Source organism: Nyctereutes procyonoides, unplaced genomic scaffold (genome assembly GCF_905146905.1).
Source record: "Nyctereutes procyonoides isolate TBG_1078 unplaced genomic scaffold, NYPRO_anot_genome, whole genome shotgun sequence".
Taxonomy (NCBI): Eukaryota; Metazoa; Chordata; class Mammalia; order Carnivora; family Canidae; genus Nyctereutes; species Nyctereutes procyonoides.
Genome location: NW_026575020.1, coordinates 41,103,154 through 41,120,047, shown reverse-complemented (window position 1 = coordinate 41,120,047; position 16,894 = coordinate 41,103,154). Strand labels below are relative to the sequence as shown.

Genomic DNA, 16,894 nt, shown 5'->3' with positions numbered 1-16,894 from the left:
ACCTCAGCTTTCCCTACCATCACTAGAACTAACCTCACCCTGAAAACCATTCCTGAATGTGTACCTCTTTGTACTATCTCATAATACATTTCTAATCTATTTCAAGTAGTTTTATAATCTATTTCAAATTCCAGGAAATGTTACAAACTTCCCTCCTCCTCTGCCTTTTGTTAACACTGGTTCTTGACTACTTAAATGGCATTAAAAAAAAAAAAAAAGTTCACAGGTAATCCAAAAAGGATTTCCTAATGAACTGCAAAGTACAGCATATCTCAAAGTAAAAAGTAAAATTGCCAGTAGATTTTCTTCCTTACTTTCTGTGCATTTTTCCCCTGAAGGTAACACTCCAAATCTACCACATATTTTCAATCCGACCTCAATGTGTTTTTATTTTTTGTCTTGGGCTCCTAATTGCTATTTCTCTTCCCTCTAAAAATTCATTTATCTCTTTCAGTAAAAAAAGAACAGTAATAATATGTTGAACAACTCTGAAATAAATTTTGTCATGTAAAAAATTAATTACGCATTCCGAACCTGGTCACTGTAGTCCTCCGGGAATTGCCTCTGCACCTCAGGATCTGTAAATAATTGACAGATAATATTAATTGGCTTTGGATTAGTGAGCAAGCAGAGGATCACACATTAATATTTGATCAGAAGATGATAGCAGCCCTGGCAGGGGATCCAAGGGGGGCAGCTGAGGCTGCTATGTTGATGAGCACAAGGAAGGACTCGGCAAGGCACTCCCATTACCCTCCTCCAGAAATATAAAAAAGAAAAATTTTGAAGACCTGATGCTACTGTTAACTTTAGACTATTATCTAATGCAAAAATCTTGCCAGCTGCAAATTGCCCTCAATATATTTTTTCAGAGAAAATGAGTCTTAAACCTGGCTTGACTTTTTTTCTCTAATCAGAAGCCTCCTTTTCATAGTTACCTATGTGAGCTTGATAAACCACCTTAAACACCAGTTTCAGATTGTGTGTGTGTGTGTGTGTGTGTGTGTGTGTGTGTGTGTGTGTGTGTGTATAGGGGGTGATGAGGAGTAAGAATTCTTTCAAGGAACAAACGCAAACTCTTTGCTTTAAAAATAAAATATGTCCTTACCAAAATACTTAGTGAACTCCTGAAAATACAGATAAAACCAGATGAAGTTTTCTTCAAAACAGAACCAAATGATACACTTTTGGCTTGTCAGTGCAAAGTATCATGAAATGAGATATTATGTTCTACCTAACATAATTAAACTTGCTCAGCAACTATAAAAATACATAGGTGAAAACACCTTTTATGACCATCTGTTTAAAATGGAGTTACTAAAGGGTCACTTGATTCTTCAATCATAATTGCAAGATAATCCAATGCCATCGTCTGTAAGTCAATACATGAGTGTACTAATTAAATGCTATTAGCACTCCATTTGCTATTGATTAGGAAAACATTCAATCTTTTCTAATAAGAGAAATATTTGGTTCCTCAGAGACACATTATGGAGAGTGATAAGAACAGTATGTATTTGAGAAATCACGTACCAATGGACAAGGCTTATGAAAAAGTAGAGTATTTGGGGGTCCCCTCACACACTAATCACAAAATATACTACTCAGTTTTCACAGCTATCTTTTAAAACATCAATTCTCTTCTCTGTGAGAGTGAATCCACATAAAAGCTAAAACCTTCCAAATCATAACACAAAAATGTAGTTCATCTTTCTGCAGTGAAGAATCAAAAAGGGAAAAAACTAAGGGCCTATTCACATACTATATTTAAATCCTAAAAATGCCAATTTTCAAGTCATTAAAGTCAATGGATGTTACTTTTCAAAACCCAAGGCTAATAACAAAGGAAGGAGTATTCAAAAGGTCATACCAAAAAAGGAGAGCTTCTAAAAATGGGTAGCACAAAAAAGGTGAAACTATCTGTAGACCATTTCAGCTCTTGAGGTATCTTCTGGTTGACTTAAAAACTGAGGATCAATTTCTTTCCTAACCCCTCATCTGCAGATACTAGATGGGACAAAGGACATGCCTAGATTGTGACTAGCAGAATTCTGGAGTGATGCCCTCTGTGCAGGGCTGCCCTAATGTGCCAGAGGAAGAAGCTGTTGCTTCTCTCTGGCCAGAAGGGCTGAAATCACACAAGGACTTGGCCCTCTTGAGACAGGAGGCCAGAGGGCGCTAATGGTGTGGCATGAAAAGCACTAAGGTCTACAGGGAAGAATTGGCAAGATGCAAAGGGGGCAACCAGATGCCTAACATACCTCTAAAAGCGTGCTGGCTAGGTCAGCGATGGGGGGAGCCGAAATAAGAGGGCAGTGGTTATAATTTCTAAAACATACGTAAATCACTGTAGTGCAGAAAAAAACTGGTATTTTAGGATTTAAAATTTGGTCCCAAGACTGGAAAAAAAAATGCACTTGTAAGCCACAGAGGGACACAGTAAAACAGGAGTTGGGAAAGCCACTAAATAATCTAAGGGCTTATTCTTTTTCTTCCAACTGTCACACAGTTAACACTTTTCAACCAGAAAACTTCATATAGAAACGACTCACATATAAATCTTTAATATATGTCCTTTTTCTTACAGTAGTTTGTGCTTCTCGGGAACTACAAAAATACTGATGGAGATCACAATGGAATAAAACCAAAGACTATTTCTTTATCATCATTTTGTGAGGGGATAAATGTCAGAAAACAAAGTTTATGATATGTCCTTCAACTTTAAAAGTTTCTGTCTATAGATAGATGGGAGAAAGGTTTTTACATCTTTAGCCAACTATGTTAATAAGAAACTATAGTAAAAATTAACTTATTTTAAAAAATGTATTTTATTCATATATACAATATAGCAGAATTTTAAAAAGAGAACGGAACATGGATGAAAAGAAAAAAATAAACTTATTTTAATATACTGAAGGTAAATATGACCATGGAATGCCAAGATGGGAGTCATGCAAATCATACTTACCCTAAACATTGTCTCAGTAGTAGGCACAATAAACATCAACCAAATTCCTTCAACTGTCCTAAAACTAACCCCAGAGTGAGATTCCCAGATTTTTAGAGAATCATGTCAAGAGAATATATGTATTATTATTTACTATGACTCAAGCATAAAGCTTGTGATTTCCTTTAAGGCCCTGAGGTTTACAAAAGCAAACTTCATGGGTTCTTAACACTCTTTAAAGCAATATTTCAAAAAGAGGGCAGGGGTGGAGGGGTGGGGAGGGGCAATGCTTTTTAGAAACCAAAGCCCAACCTACAAAGTTCCGCTCCATTAGCCCAAAGACCCAATCTGATAGTTTATAAAACTATGAAAACCACTTTGTAAAAATTAACAAAATATTGAAAATAATTTATCTGAGTTTTCTTAAAATGTCTATTTTGCAGTGGGTTGAAATCATCTTTTCTCACATTGAGTCGATCACAAATGCCATAATGTCACCAAAGTATCGACAATGGAAACATCTGAGTTTAAAAGGTCCAAATACAATCTGCTTTTCTCAAGCAACACAACACCCGCCTTACTAACAGTTTCAGCATGGCACATGTACAAAACCTAGCACCCTGCAGTTAAGCAAACCGCCTTTAAATTTTCTGTCTGGCAGCAATCCACTTGCGTGTCTGTATGTTTTTACAAGTACTCTATGTATTTCATTGCATCAGCTGCATTTCTTTGAGTTTTAAATGGTCTGGGAACATTTTATGAAATGTTCTATATCTTTATATGGAAAATAACATACACTGGAAAACTGTGCATTGGTCTAATATTTATGTATCTATTTCTTTATCCATCATCCAATACTATAATTGCTAATGTTCCAAAACACCTTCTCACATTCATATCCTCACCACCAAATGCACTGTCACCAAACAGCTAACTTTCAACACAAAAATCCGCAGATCAGAGAACTACCAAGGAAAAAACAGCAACATTTTGCTTAGGCAATTGGCAGTAAGAACAGAGTCATGGGCATATGTCAAGCTTTTTATCGAAGAACTGTCCCTCTTACAGAAAATTAAGAACATTCCTTTTCCTTTTCTCAGCAACTTTCTCCAGATTTAAGTAATAGTAAATTTTAACTTTTAAAATTAAAAATGAATTTCATCATTTCCCAAGAAAACACTTTTCAACCTAAAATATCATATTAAAAATATCTTGCCACAAGATGTATGGTATGGTAGAGTCCATATATGTCTTAGCCACATAAGCCTAAAAGAGGCATTTGGCTCTGAAACAAGTCTTGGCATCATATCAGTGTGATGGGCCTCTACCTTCTCCAGCACCGTGGCCATGCAAGAAGAGGTCTCCACAAAGACACATTTGCACCACCACTTCCACTGCAGGCCATAAGAAACATTTCGACTTCAAACAGACATTTCACAGCATAGGATTCCCAATAGCAAAACTGATTCAGGCACAGAATATGACCATACTTAAGTGGCTAAGTCTTTACAGGGAGGGGGAAAAAAAAGGTCTCAGAATAAGTATGTCTTAATTTTTTTAAGAAACATTAATTTTCTTCTACCACAATTGTTCATGTTTTCTAGTCTTCTACTGTAACATACTTTAAATCTTTAAGATATACCAGATTGCCACAGGATGTTTAATTAATAGAATTAGAGTTTGGGCAAGACTTGCTGGAACGGTGCTATAAATTATTTTACACAGGCTCCAAAACCTTGAGTTCTGCCTTAGGCTTAAAGTTCCTAGAAAACGTGGTAGACAGATCTTTTACAACAGAAATGCAAAATAATTCATAAAAGTACTGTGGTTATGTATTAGGGCTCATTTGTAGATCAGTAACTAGTATGTGTACACACACACACACACACACACACCTCACCAAACTATTTTCCTGTTTTTCTCTGTCACATCAGTGACTTCATTTGAAGGGTCAAGGCGTGACACTAATTATTGAAAAATACAGTGACTACATTTTCTATGAAATGTGTGACAACTGAACGCTAACCAAACCTTATAATCTTCCATAACTGGAGCTCTTTTAGAAAATTTAAGAGAGACTGCAAAAGTAGCCATTAACATGGGAATCTATGCTGCTTTCACTTTTAACATGGCAGGTATCAAGGCAGAAAAAATGACATTTAATACCCACTAACATTTATCCAGTCATTATCCCTAGGATATTTCAGTCATGAAGAAACAAAACTTTGAACATATTTAAAACTTACAATCATAAAAACCTTCCCTTTAAAATCAAGACTTGAAAATTAGCTATAAACGATATAATCTCATTGTTCAATTTCATATAGTTTAAGATACTATCTTCCACTCCCCCACAGCCGTAAATGTTAATCCAAGCTATAATCAGATTTAATTTTCCAGATGAGAAGATGGGAATATGCTGCAAACGGGTAACAGTCCATCACACTGCTCTTTCCCTAATGACATGTTCAAATTTTATACACTAAAAATGATCACACTCAGAAAGTAGTCTGAGAAGGCATACATTTGAGGACAAGCTCAATCTTCCCCAAAACACACTAAGAAATAAGCTTTTTTTTCCATCTTCAAAAAGAAAAATTTATTTTTTTGCATAATGCAGAATTAGAAAGTTTCTTGACACTATGATTGCAAACTGGACTCCACAAAAAAAAGGGGGGGGCTTTAAGGACACTCCCTATTAAACTCATTACTGCTATAAAGAGTCAGCTTCACTTACTTTATAAAATACCTGAACCATTAGCATTTTAACTAAATACAATTATTCTAGTAAACTATTCCATTTATGAGAGTTAAAATTTAATTATTGAAAATATACTTTGGAAAGGAATGCTTCAAATGTTTTACATAGTAAAATAAGAAACCCGTCAATACAATTTCCTTTTCCTTCACAATGAAACAAAATAGTTTGTGTTGTTTTTCCCTTACAAATGTTTTTAAATTAAAAATTACTTGTTTTAAACAAGAATTATTGATTTCACAATGTAGATTTTATCCTGAAGTTACAAAAGCATATGATTCATGAATTTTATTTTTTAAGATTTTGTTTATTCATGAGAGACGCGGGGGGCGGGGGCAGAGACACAGGCAGAGGGAGAAGCAGGCTCCATGCAGAGAACCCCATGCGGGACTCAATCCCGGGACTCCAGGATCACGCCCCGAGTCGAAGATAAGCGCTAAACCGCTGAGCCACCCAGGAATCCCCAATTCATGAATTTTTAAAAAGTCATTTCAAAGTACTTTTAAATGAACATTTGGTTTCCATGTACAACTGGAATTTCTTAAAAATTATTCCAGGTATTAACTTTTTGCTCTAAAACATGAAGACCACAAGACATAAAAACTTTGAATCATCACTAATTTTAAAACTCTGTTTCTATTCTAGCCTTTTCCTTCAACATTGGCATTTAAAACACATTCAAATACTGCTTCACAGCAGCCAGCCTAATAACATAGGAATAGTTCACCATCTACACCTATAATAAAAACCCAAAGAGCATGATTCAGGGAAGAAGAGCACACCCACCTCAATATGGCAAGTAATGGAACTGTTCACGTGCCAGATTCCTCCTCAAACTACTAACAGATTCTGCCTTTCAGACGTATCCTGCTCTGATGTGACTATTTATGCATCAACAGCAGACACTGACCTATTGTTTTCAGTTATTGGAGTTATGAATGTAGTACGGTTACCAATTAAGTGAATCAACAAGTCCTAAGTGCATCAGCTGTTCTACAAATAATGAGTCCACTGACATTATGCAGTACAATCTTGGGAATTTCATCTCTCTTTCTAGAGAACGGTGATAGATTTTGACCAGCAAATGCCACTACTTAACCAATCATTTGAAATCGCTTTTATGACTAATCCCATCTACGAAAGGTATATAAATCTGATTCTCAACCAAACTTATGCCACATAAACTCAAAAATCAAACATAAGTCAAATTCCAAAGGGAGCTTTAAAATGGAGAGTGCTGGAGAGAAGAAAAAAGTACAGGGAATATTTTCACTTACACTTTCCTTTTTGCCTGCTGAATATCCTAATTTTCAACATTATTATTTAAATATTTGGTTTTGAAAAATTAGTTCGAGGTTTAGGACTAATTCCTAAAACCTATAAAATTGACAAATCTTGATGAAGGCCCTTTATCCTTAAATGGTTATAATCTCAGGTTTCCATTAATTTCCCTGTGAGTTAAGATTCGTTTGAGCCCTTTTTTTATTGTTGTTGTTGTTGTTGTTGTTTTTAAAGATTTTATTTATTTATTCATGAGAGAGAGAGGCAGAGACAGGCAGAGGGAGAAGCAGGCTCCATGCAGGGAGCCCGACGTGGGACTCGATCCCGGGTCTCCAGGATCACACCCTGGGGTGAAGGCAGCGCTAAACCACTGAGCCACCCGGGCTGCCCAGCCCTTCTTTTTGAATGAGCACCTTAAGTGTCCAATTTTTATTCCAATGAGAATAATTACTTCAGACTTAACCTAAATGACAGCTGTGCCCTTTATGTACTACAAACGTAACATCACTGCATACGGTCTTTATAAATAGATCTATCACATCCGTCAAATCTGGTGGAAAGAGATAACTTCATTATTTACTCAAATACAACAACTGGTTGCGTACCCACTATGTGTCAGGCACTGGGATGTGCATCTTGTGTACGATTTCTAATTTAATCCTCATGACAAAAAATAATAATAATAGTAAAACTTCATGACAAAGCTGTAATATTGGAACTATTCTAAGTACATCATCATTAAAGAAAGCAATAGGTTACCATGTATCCAAAGTTAGAAAATCAGTATTTATTCATGGCACAAATATGCTGATGTGATTGGCCCAGGTGATGAAAAAGCCAATCCTTGCTCTCAAGGAGTTTACAGTATAACCCTAATGGAGAATCCACAGAATTAAACAATTACCACAGAGCTTGTGCCGTGCTGGGATTAGCAGAAGGGCATCAAACTGAATTCCGACCAGGACAGCAAAAGCTTCAGGGAAGAAGCGGCAGAGCCAGATGTGGAATATAGGACTAGACAGTGTTTCATCTTATGCAACCACAAGCCCCCTTCTGAACAGACTAAGGGACAGTGAGTCAGTATTTATTGAGGCCACAGCTCATGTTCTACTTCGCTTTGTCTCCTACAAAAGGTCTTCCCTGTTATAAATGCTCAACATATATTTTGGCGTAAGAGAACAGAACAAACTAATTAAATACCCTGTATCTCTAAATGATGGATTAAAAAGCCTATTTCAAAACATCCAATTGAAAACAAGCCTCAGAATGCTACAGGCTTCCTTCCTAAGGACACACTGGCATATAAGCACACAATAAATATTAGTTGTTGTTTTATTATTAACCCCAGTGGAGAAATAAGCAAGCACTATAAATTAGATGGCTACAGATGTATAGGTATGCCTCAAATTGGAACTACATGTGTTCCTGAAATAAACTTTTATAAACCCAATTAAAATTTTCCCATTGCCTGCCATTACTTACTTAGAAATGTTATAACTTTATCAGAAACTGATTTTCTCTTCGTCATCAGTGGTTCGAAAATCCTTAAGCTACAGTTTATTTGCCTCCTGGCATCTGTTTGCTAATGATCTGTAAACATCAAATGCACTAGGGACTGTCTCAGATTTACAGAAACCCTGAGGTGAATCTCTGTATAAATTGAAGGACCTTTCTGCTAATTTCTTTACTTTCTAAGTTTGCATTCTGGGTTTCAGAAACAAGAGTTCCATTAAACATTTTTTGCAGTAATAATTAGAATACTGACAGCTACCATTTACTGAATGCCTATGTACACCAGTAGTTGCCATAGGTGGTCTATATTTTAATCCTAACAACAACTCTGCCAGGTAAGTAGATGTTTTATAAATAAGAGTGAGGCTCACTAAGAACAAATTCAGTTAAGCAACAGAGCTGGGATTCATTCACCCTGCATCCATCAGACTCCCAAAAATCCAATAGTGGCTTTCTTTTTTGAATTTATGTATGTCCTCCTGTTGATGTGTCTTCTAGTTATTTTGTGACTCAACAAAAAGAATACATCTGGACAAATAATCAAAACATGTTGTCATGAAATAGGCCTTAGCAGATTATGAAGGAGAGTTTTCCAGTTTCTCTATTTAAACTCCTTTGCCAAGTTCAGGATACAAACTAAAGACTCCAAAGTAACGAGCACTCAGTTCAACTAGTAAATATGATCATGAAAAGATGAATTCCTATTAACAACTTAGAATACTTTTGAAGACTAGAGGGTATCCTTGGATAATCTATGAAAAAAAATTACTGGCTAAACAGAATGAATAATAATGCAGAGAAATGTTTTCCTATTTGGAAAATGTGTTTTCCAAGTATCCCTAAACCATACTGAGAACCCCAATGGTAAGGCTAAACTACTGCACACAGTATATACAAAGCTGACACCCCAGCAATGGAAACGTACTGTGCCTGTCAACCAGAAGACTAATTTTGTCAACAAAATTCTGCCTCTCTTCCCCTGGAAACAAGCCATTGCTGACTCGTCCTTATCTGTGCCATATATCCTATATAGTACCTATATATCCTATACCACTTTGGAAGTGGGGGAGGGGTAGGGAGCAGGGAGTAAAATATAAATAAAATTTGCCATTTTAACATTTTTAGATATACAGTTCAGTGGTACTAAGTTCATTCATGTTATTGTACAACCAGCACTATCATCTATCTCCAAAATTTCATCTTTCTCCAACTAAAATTCTGAACCCGTTAAATAATTCCCAATTTTACCCTCCCCATAGCCCCTCGCAACTACCATGCTACTTTTCTGTCTCTGAATTTAAAACTCCAGGTACCGCATATAAGTGGAATCATATGCTATCTGTCCTTGTATGCCTGGCTTATTTAACTTAGTATAACATCTTCATTATGAGGTGTCAGAACTTCCCTCTTTCTTCCATCTCTGGCTATCATAAATAATGTTGCTATGAACATAAGTGTACAAATATTTATGCAATAAATATTTTTCATTGTTTTCATTATTCAGGACATATGTCCAGAATTGGAATTACTGGATCATGTGGCAATTCTATGTTTCATTTTTTTTGAGGACCTACACTACTTTTAACATGTTTCAAGACCAGGCCTAGAATCCTTAGCCTGGCCATTAAGACTAAACCACCTGGAGGACCTGGGGGGTGGGGTGCAGTTGGTTAAGCATCTGACACTTGGTTTTGGCTCAGATACTGATCTTGGGATCCAGGGATCCAACCCTGTATCGGGCTTCACACTCAGTGCAGAAATCTGCTGAAGTTTGTCTCTCTCTCTCTCTCTTTTTCTCTCTGTCTCTCAAATAAGCCTATTAAAAAAACAAAACACCAAACCACCCAATTTCATCTGTTTCTTAAAAATGAATCCCCAGGGCAGCCCGGATGGCTCAGCGGTTTAGCACTGCCTTCAGGCCAGGGTGTGATCCTGGAGTCCCAGGATCCAGTCCCACATCGGGCTCCCTGCATGGAGCCTGCTTCTCCCTCTACCTGTGTCTCTGCCTCTCCCTCTCTCTCTGTCTCTCTCTCTGTCTCTCTCTCTCTCTCTCTTTGTCTCTCATGAATAAATAAATAAAATCTTTAAAAAAAAAAATGAATCCCCGAATCTAGCCAGCCCGATCAATCCATTTTCCCAGAAAACTTGACATGCTTTGCTTATCTTTCTCCTCTTCCCATATCCAAATCAGACCCTTCCAAAATATGCTCTTAGGCATCACAATTTATAAAAGTGGCCAATTGTATGTTCTTATATGAATTAATATTCAATTACACTAGCACTTTAAAAAATTAAAAAGACAAAAAACCATGTCCTCCATCACAAGTACAGTGAATTTTAAGTGTAGCTGGCAAAGGAACAACAAAACTGGCATACTCGCTCAAACTCCTTCACTTGCCTTCTGGCACTCCTGGTCAGTGATCAGCACAATTCTCAGTCTCTTCACACTAAGCTCCCTTCCCATTCCTAGATTCTTACTCTGACCTAATGCTAGCTTCCTCTGGAGCTCTCTAAAGTGGTGAATGTCTCCTCTCCATCCTTCCCACTGGCCTGGAGACAGGGTAGGCAGCCTCTGCCCCTTGTTTCCACTTCTAGACCTTTTCTCCTTCATTTTCCAAAATTCCTCATTTTAACCCAAGCTCACCAGGCTACCTTCCCCGCTCTGTTCTGCTGTCATCTACTAATTCCAGGGTTACTAGCCATTCCTGAGTCACATGGGTCCTGCCTGGTATACTGCCACTAACTCTCTCACCACTCCCATCACAGTCTTAGAAATTTCAGTTTGTACTTAGCCAATCCTTTGAAATCCCTGAATTCTTGATTTCTTGGCTTCCTCCCTGCCAAGGACATTGTCCTCTACCCAATTTCCCGTGGTCATACCCAAACTCTACAGTTGGCAATAACTGAAACCTCCTCAATAATGTTTCAAGCACCTCAGCCCCCAACCATGACCTGCCTTCTTCCATTCTAGTTCACTCCCTACTGTATTGTCTTCATTCTTCAATCCCACAGGGATACTCTACCAACCTTTTCACTGCCCTTTATCCACCTCAGGTCCACACTATCCTCCTCACCCAGCTTAAATTCTATTCTATAACCACTCCTTTCTATGCATCTTCCACATCTTTGTGTCTCTCTTACTTTGTCAAACTCACTTGGCAAAGTCCAACAATCCTTGTCAAATCCAATGATCTACCTGTACCCCTGTACCAGCTAGAGAAAAACACCCAACTACGTGACTAACCTAGCTTTAAAGTTGGGTTATTTGCTGTAAGTGAACTTGAGCAATTATACCACATTTTCCTTAATTCATTCACTCTCTTGCTCTCCTCCAAGACTATTTCATACTTAACTGTCTTCCTTCAAACCTTCTCCATCCTCAACTGCCACTAATTACCTCATTTGCCCCTTCACTGAGAAAACCAATCAGAAGAGAACTCCCAGAAGCCTCCACCAATATTTCTACCCATTTATTATCACTGACCCACAGATGCTGCCTTCATCCTACTACTATGAAGAACCATCTGTGCCCTCTTGCAATTGCCCTCTTCCTCTGCTTGTCAACTCGGATCCCATCCCCTCTCACCAACTCAGACATTGCTCTACCAATTCTCCTGTGTTATTAATTTTACCTCTCTACTGGATCTTTCCCATCAGCATGCAAATATTATACTGTTATTTCTGCAAATCTTTTTTAAAAGCTCAAGACCCCCACAACTACCACCCCATTTCTTTGTCTTTAAAGCTATGTATTTCAAAAGAATGCCTGTACCTACCTCCCCAATTCCTCTCTTCTCTCCTGAACCTATGCCAATGAAGCTACCCCACCACCGTTGTGAAACTGCTTATCAATTCAATGACCACATCAACTCACTTCTTACTCTTAACATCAATTATCAATCCTCAGTCCTCATCTTACTTACCCTATAAGCACCATTTGATACCCTCGATGGGTTCCACTTTCTTGGTTTAAGTGGCTTCCATAGTGTCCCACTCCCCTGCCTCACTGCTTCTGCTTAAGCTCCTTGCAGATCTCTTCCAATTGAAGGGCCCCAGACCTCAGTCCTCGGACTTCACTTTTCTCTTCAAGTCTTCTTTTGCTGGTCTCTTTTAGTCTCATCACTTCAAAGACAAATATGCACTGTCAACTTTACATTTATTTCTTCCAACTCCAGACTCATTTGTCTGTCTACTCAACATCTCCACTTGGATGCCTAGCAGACATCTCAAATTTAACATGTCCAAAACTGAACTCCTGATCCTTCTCTCACATTTCAGATCCAATCTGTCAGCCCATCCTGTCAACTAAATCTTCAAAATAAATTCAAGTTCTGACCATTTCTCTCCATCTCCCCACTACTACTCTGGTCTAAGTTACCATCATTTCTACTACAACAGATGCCTAACAGGTTTCTCTGCTTCTGCCTCTCATGCCCTACAGACTGTTCTCTAAATAGCAGACACAGTAATCCTGTTTTTTAAGTCAGGTCCTCCTTCACCAGAAACTCTCAACTCACTTCCTAGTATTCTTTCCCCTATCCCAGCCACATAGGTCTACTTGATGTTCCTCAAACATGCAAGCCATGCTTCCACTTCACAGCCCCTTGCCTTGCTGTTGACTCTGTGGGATAAACACCAAGGAATGAGGCATGTGCGGTCCTCTTCATAAGTTACTTTCCTAGCGCTGCCTTCCCCAATCACCTTATTAAAAAAATTTATAATTTCCGTATCCCCACCATTCCTTATTTTCTTTTCCTGTTTTCTCCTTATCACATTTTATCATTCAACATACTTTCTTATCATCTGTTTTCCCCTACTAGTATGTATGGCTTTATGATGGCAGGGATTTTTGCCTATTTTGTTCACTACTATATCCCCAGAACCTGGAATAGGGCCTAGCACATATATACTGAATGAATCAAAAAGAATGAAGAAAGGGAGAATAAATTGAACTACTCCTTCCAGCAAATAATTTGGCAATATGTTTCCAAAGCCCTAGGAATGTCTTCAATCCATACCCTAGTAATTCTACTTCTCAGAATTGACCCCAAGTAAATAATTGGAAACATAAGTAAATTCCTTTTATGTTTGTTTCAAACATCATCTCAAAAATTGAGAGCATTAATAAGCTCAAGTAATCCAATACCTATACCACCATTACAATTAGGTTGTGGGGACACCTGGGTGGCTCAGTGGTTAATCATCTGCCTTCAGCCCAGGGTGTGATCCTGGAGTCCCGGGATCGAGTCCCACATCGGACTCTGTGCATGGAGCCTGCTTCTCTCCTATGCCTATGTCTCTGCCTCTCTCTCTGTGTGTCTCTCTCATAAATAAATAAATAAATAAATAAATAAATAAATAAATAAATAAATAAAATCTTTAGAAATAAATACATAAATAATAAAATTAGGTTGTGTCTGTGATAACATGAGGAAATGCTAACATCATTCCATTATGAAGAATTAACTCAAAAGAGAATATAAAGACGTATCACACTATAATAGAAATTATTTTTTTTTAAGTTTTCAAAAGACACGAAATGGAAACCCACCAAAACTTCTAGCTACGAGTCTTGAGTTGCGAAATTTTAGGGTTTTTTCCCTTATTTCCTGATTCTCCACATCTTTATACGAGGTTCATAATTTAAAAAACAAAACAAAAAAACTTCATAAGTAGGGAAATACGCTCCTCGGAAATTTAATTTAAGTGGTCCATGGCAGCATATAATGCCCCATCTGCCTCTTTCAGGAACTTATCCCTGACTACTTCAGCCCTCATTGACTCCCTCTAAGCTTCTGTAATATTTACTGTTTGGGTAGCATCTAAAATTATTAACACCTGACTTACACCCAATCATTTGCTATCTTAGACTGCTACTTCCCTTGTCTAAGTACTTGTCTTCTTAATAAATAAAATAAGCAGCTCCCAAAGCCAGAACTGTATCGCCCTACCATTTGTACTTTTTCTTAAGAATCGAGGTACCACAGCATTCAAGCACAGAGTCAAGCACAAGTCTTGAGCACAGAGCAGACTGCCTTCCATAAATGCTTTCTGAATTTATTCTGAAACGTCTTTATAAAATTTCCCAAGAAAGATTTAGGGGCACTTCTAGTCAGTCTCCTCCAAAAATCTTTACAAAATGTCCATTCTGTGTCACATACTATGACAGGCATATACCCTATGTCATTTAAGCTTGACAATTCTACAAGTACTGTTACCCCAGGAGATCAGGAGAGCTGATCACATCACTGGTTCATAATCACTCAGATAGGTAAATGTAAAAGCCAAGATTCAAACTCATAGATTTAACTCAAAAAACTATCAGTTTTAATCATTGCGCTTATATAGCTTACTAGGTCTCCATCAGCCTCCCCCAGGAATCTACCCTTGCCTATAGGTCTTAATTATTGTGCTTACACAGCAGGGTTTATCAAGTTTTGGCATGCATCAAAATCACCTGAGGGGCTTCATTCAGTTTCTGTCTTAGTAGTATTTCCAAGTATTTCCATTTCCATTTCTAGTAAGTTCCAAGGTCATACTGATGTTGCTCATGCGAGGGCTGCACTTTGTGAACAACTATTTTACAGACTGGATGAAAACCAGCAATAGGTTCAACGTTCCTTAGAAAAGGTGAGACATTTGCAATTCCATGTTTGAGTCTCAGTTCCGGGACTCCCTTTCAGTGAAAATTCTCTGACCTTTCCTCCCCACCACCGGCAGGTTGTTGCCGCTCTTATGTACTGATCCTAAAGACTCTATAGGCTGGCTCACTTTACCTTGAGCATTAGGTTACTACTACCTTGTGTGTATACACAATGTATTATATAAATCATATGTGCTACATATTATATGTCTATGTTACATTGTTACTATTATTAACACTACTATTATATCAAGATACCTATTATAATCTTCTGTGGGTCCTCTAGTATTATAAAGGCTAGAAAGCTAAAACTTTATTTCTCAAAGGCACCTGCAACTAGGACACCAGATGTGATTTTGGTTCAGCCAGTTAGATCCACTTGGTGAGACTTGAAATCAGAGCACAGGCAAGAAGAGAGCCAGGAGGTAACATGAAGCATCTATTTTTCTGATGCAGAACTAACAGGAATGGCATGACGGCTCCGGAGGCAACAAATGTGATGGAGACTTTCTAAGCCCAAGTCGTTAAAGGTGGGAATACTCAGGGGCTGACATGTGGGATAGCAGCTTCCAGAATCCCCCAGCTTCCTGACATGGCAGAAGTAGTCATTCTTTTGGTGTGCTACTTCTGCAGCATGACTCTGAAAGTCATTTCTGGAGATTTAGCCTGAAGCATATTCCTCCACTCTTTCTAATGATTCTATAAGACTGAATTCTTTGTTGTCACTCCTTTTCTGAAGGAGTGGGTTCTCTGATCTTCAATTAGACCTTGACTGATACACATCCTGTGCATACCTCTGTCCTATACTCATTACGCTGGACAATCTTCCATCTACTTGCTGACCTTCCCTCCCTACCTAGCCCTAGCCTTCTTGACAGTAGAACCACTTTTACTCATCTTTATGTCTCCTACACCTAGAACAATATCTGACCCTTACGACAATCATTTTTTAGTGAGTTTTCAGACAATCACAATAACCATAATAACATGAGAAACATTTAGCATGAATATTAAAGCGTCAGACTGGGAATCAACAGATCTAGATTCTGCCACTATGTGATCATAAATAAATCTTTGAATGTGAATTCTCTCAAATATAAACTGATGGTGTTGACTGAAAGAGTTTTTTGGACTCTCAAATTCTGTTATTCTATGATCTAAAAATCTTCAGACAACTTCCTACTTTTGTAAAATGTCCATGTCTACAAGTATCCTTTAAAAGAAATGGCCCTAAGGAAAGCATTTCTTTCTGGTTTTCCCCCCACGGCCAACCATCTTACAGAGTTAAGACTCTCACAAAAAACAAAATAAAGTCCTTTCAATGAAGTAGAATTCTAAATTTAAGCAGCAGTGGCTAATACTCAAATACCATTCTATATATGCCTTTTTTTTTTTAAATTAAGGATTTAGGAAGTCTGAACACTGAAATATGTATTTTCCATTAAAAAGCAATTAATTCAGTAATTGTCCTAAACTAGACAAGTCTAAAATAGACTTGACATAACAATGAGAATTTTGAAGACTCCTTTCCTCCTCTCTGCTTGGCTCCAGGACTTTGCTTCCATGGTTTCATTTCATTATCTGGAGGGGTTTCCTTCCTCCTGCCATTATTACAAAACCTGCATTCTATAAAGGCCCAGCCTCCATTTCAATCAATAAAATCTTACATATAGGAAATAACAGAAGGTTCTTAGCTTGGAATAATGCTATGAGATCTCTCCTCCTCAATCTTCATTTCCTTAAATAGTCCTAA

At 37.7% G+C, this 16,894-nt stretch overlaps 1 protein-coding gene across 6 annotated transcripts in view; it reads right to left on the bottom strand.

Annotated features, from left to right (window-relative positions):
* DENND1A (DENN domain containing 1A) overlaps positions 1–16,894 on the bottom strand; it is a 506,616-nt gene that overhangs the window by 379,734 nt on the left and 109,988 nt on the right. For 5 of the 6 annotated variants that reach the window (XM_055337761.1, XM_055337769.1, XM_055337779.1 and 2 more), the window contains one exon: positions 535–578. The exons of the other annotated variant lie outside the window; for it this stretch is intronic. In XM_055337761.1, the coding sequence (XP_055193736.1) occupies positions 535–578 (44 nt within the window). The remainder of the gene's footprint in view (positions 1–534; positions 579–16,894) is intronic. 6 annotated transcript variants of the gene reach the window in all.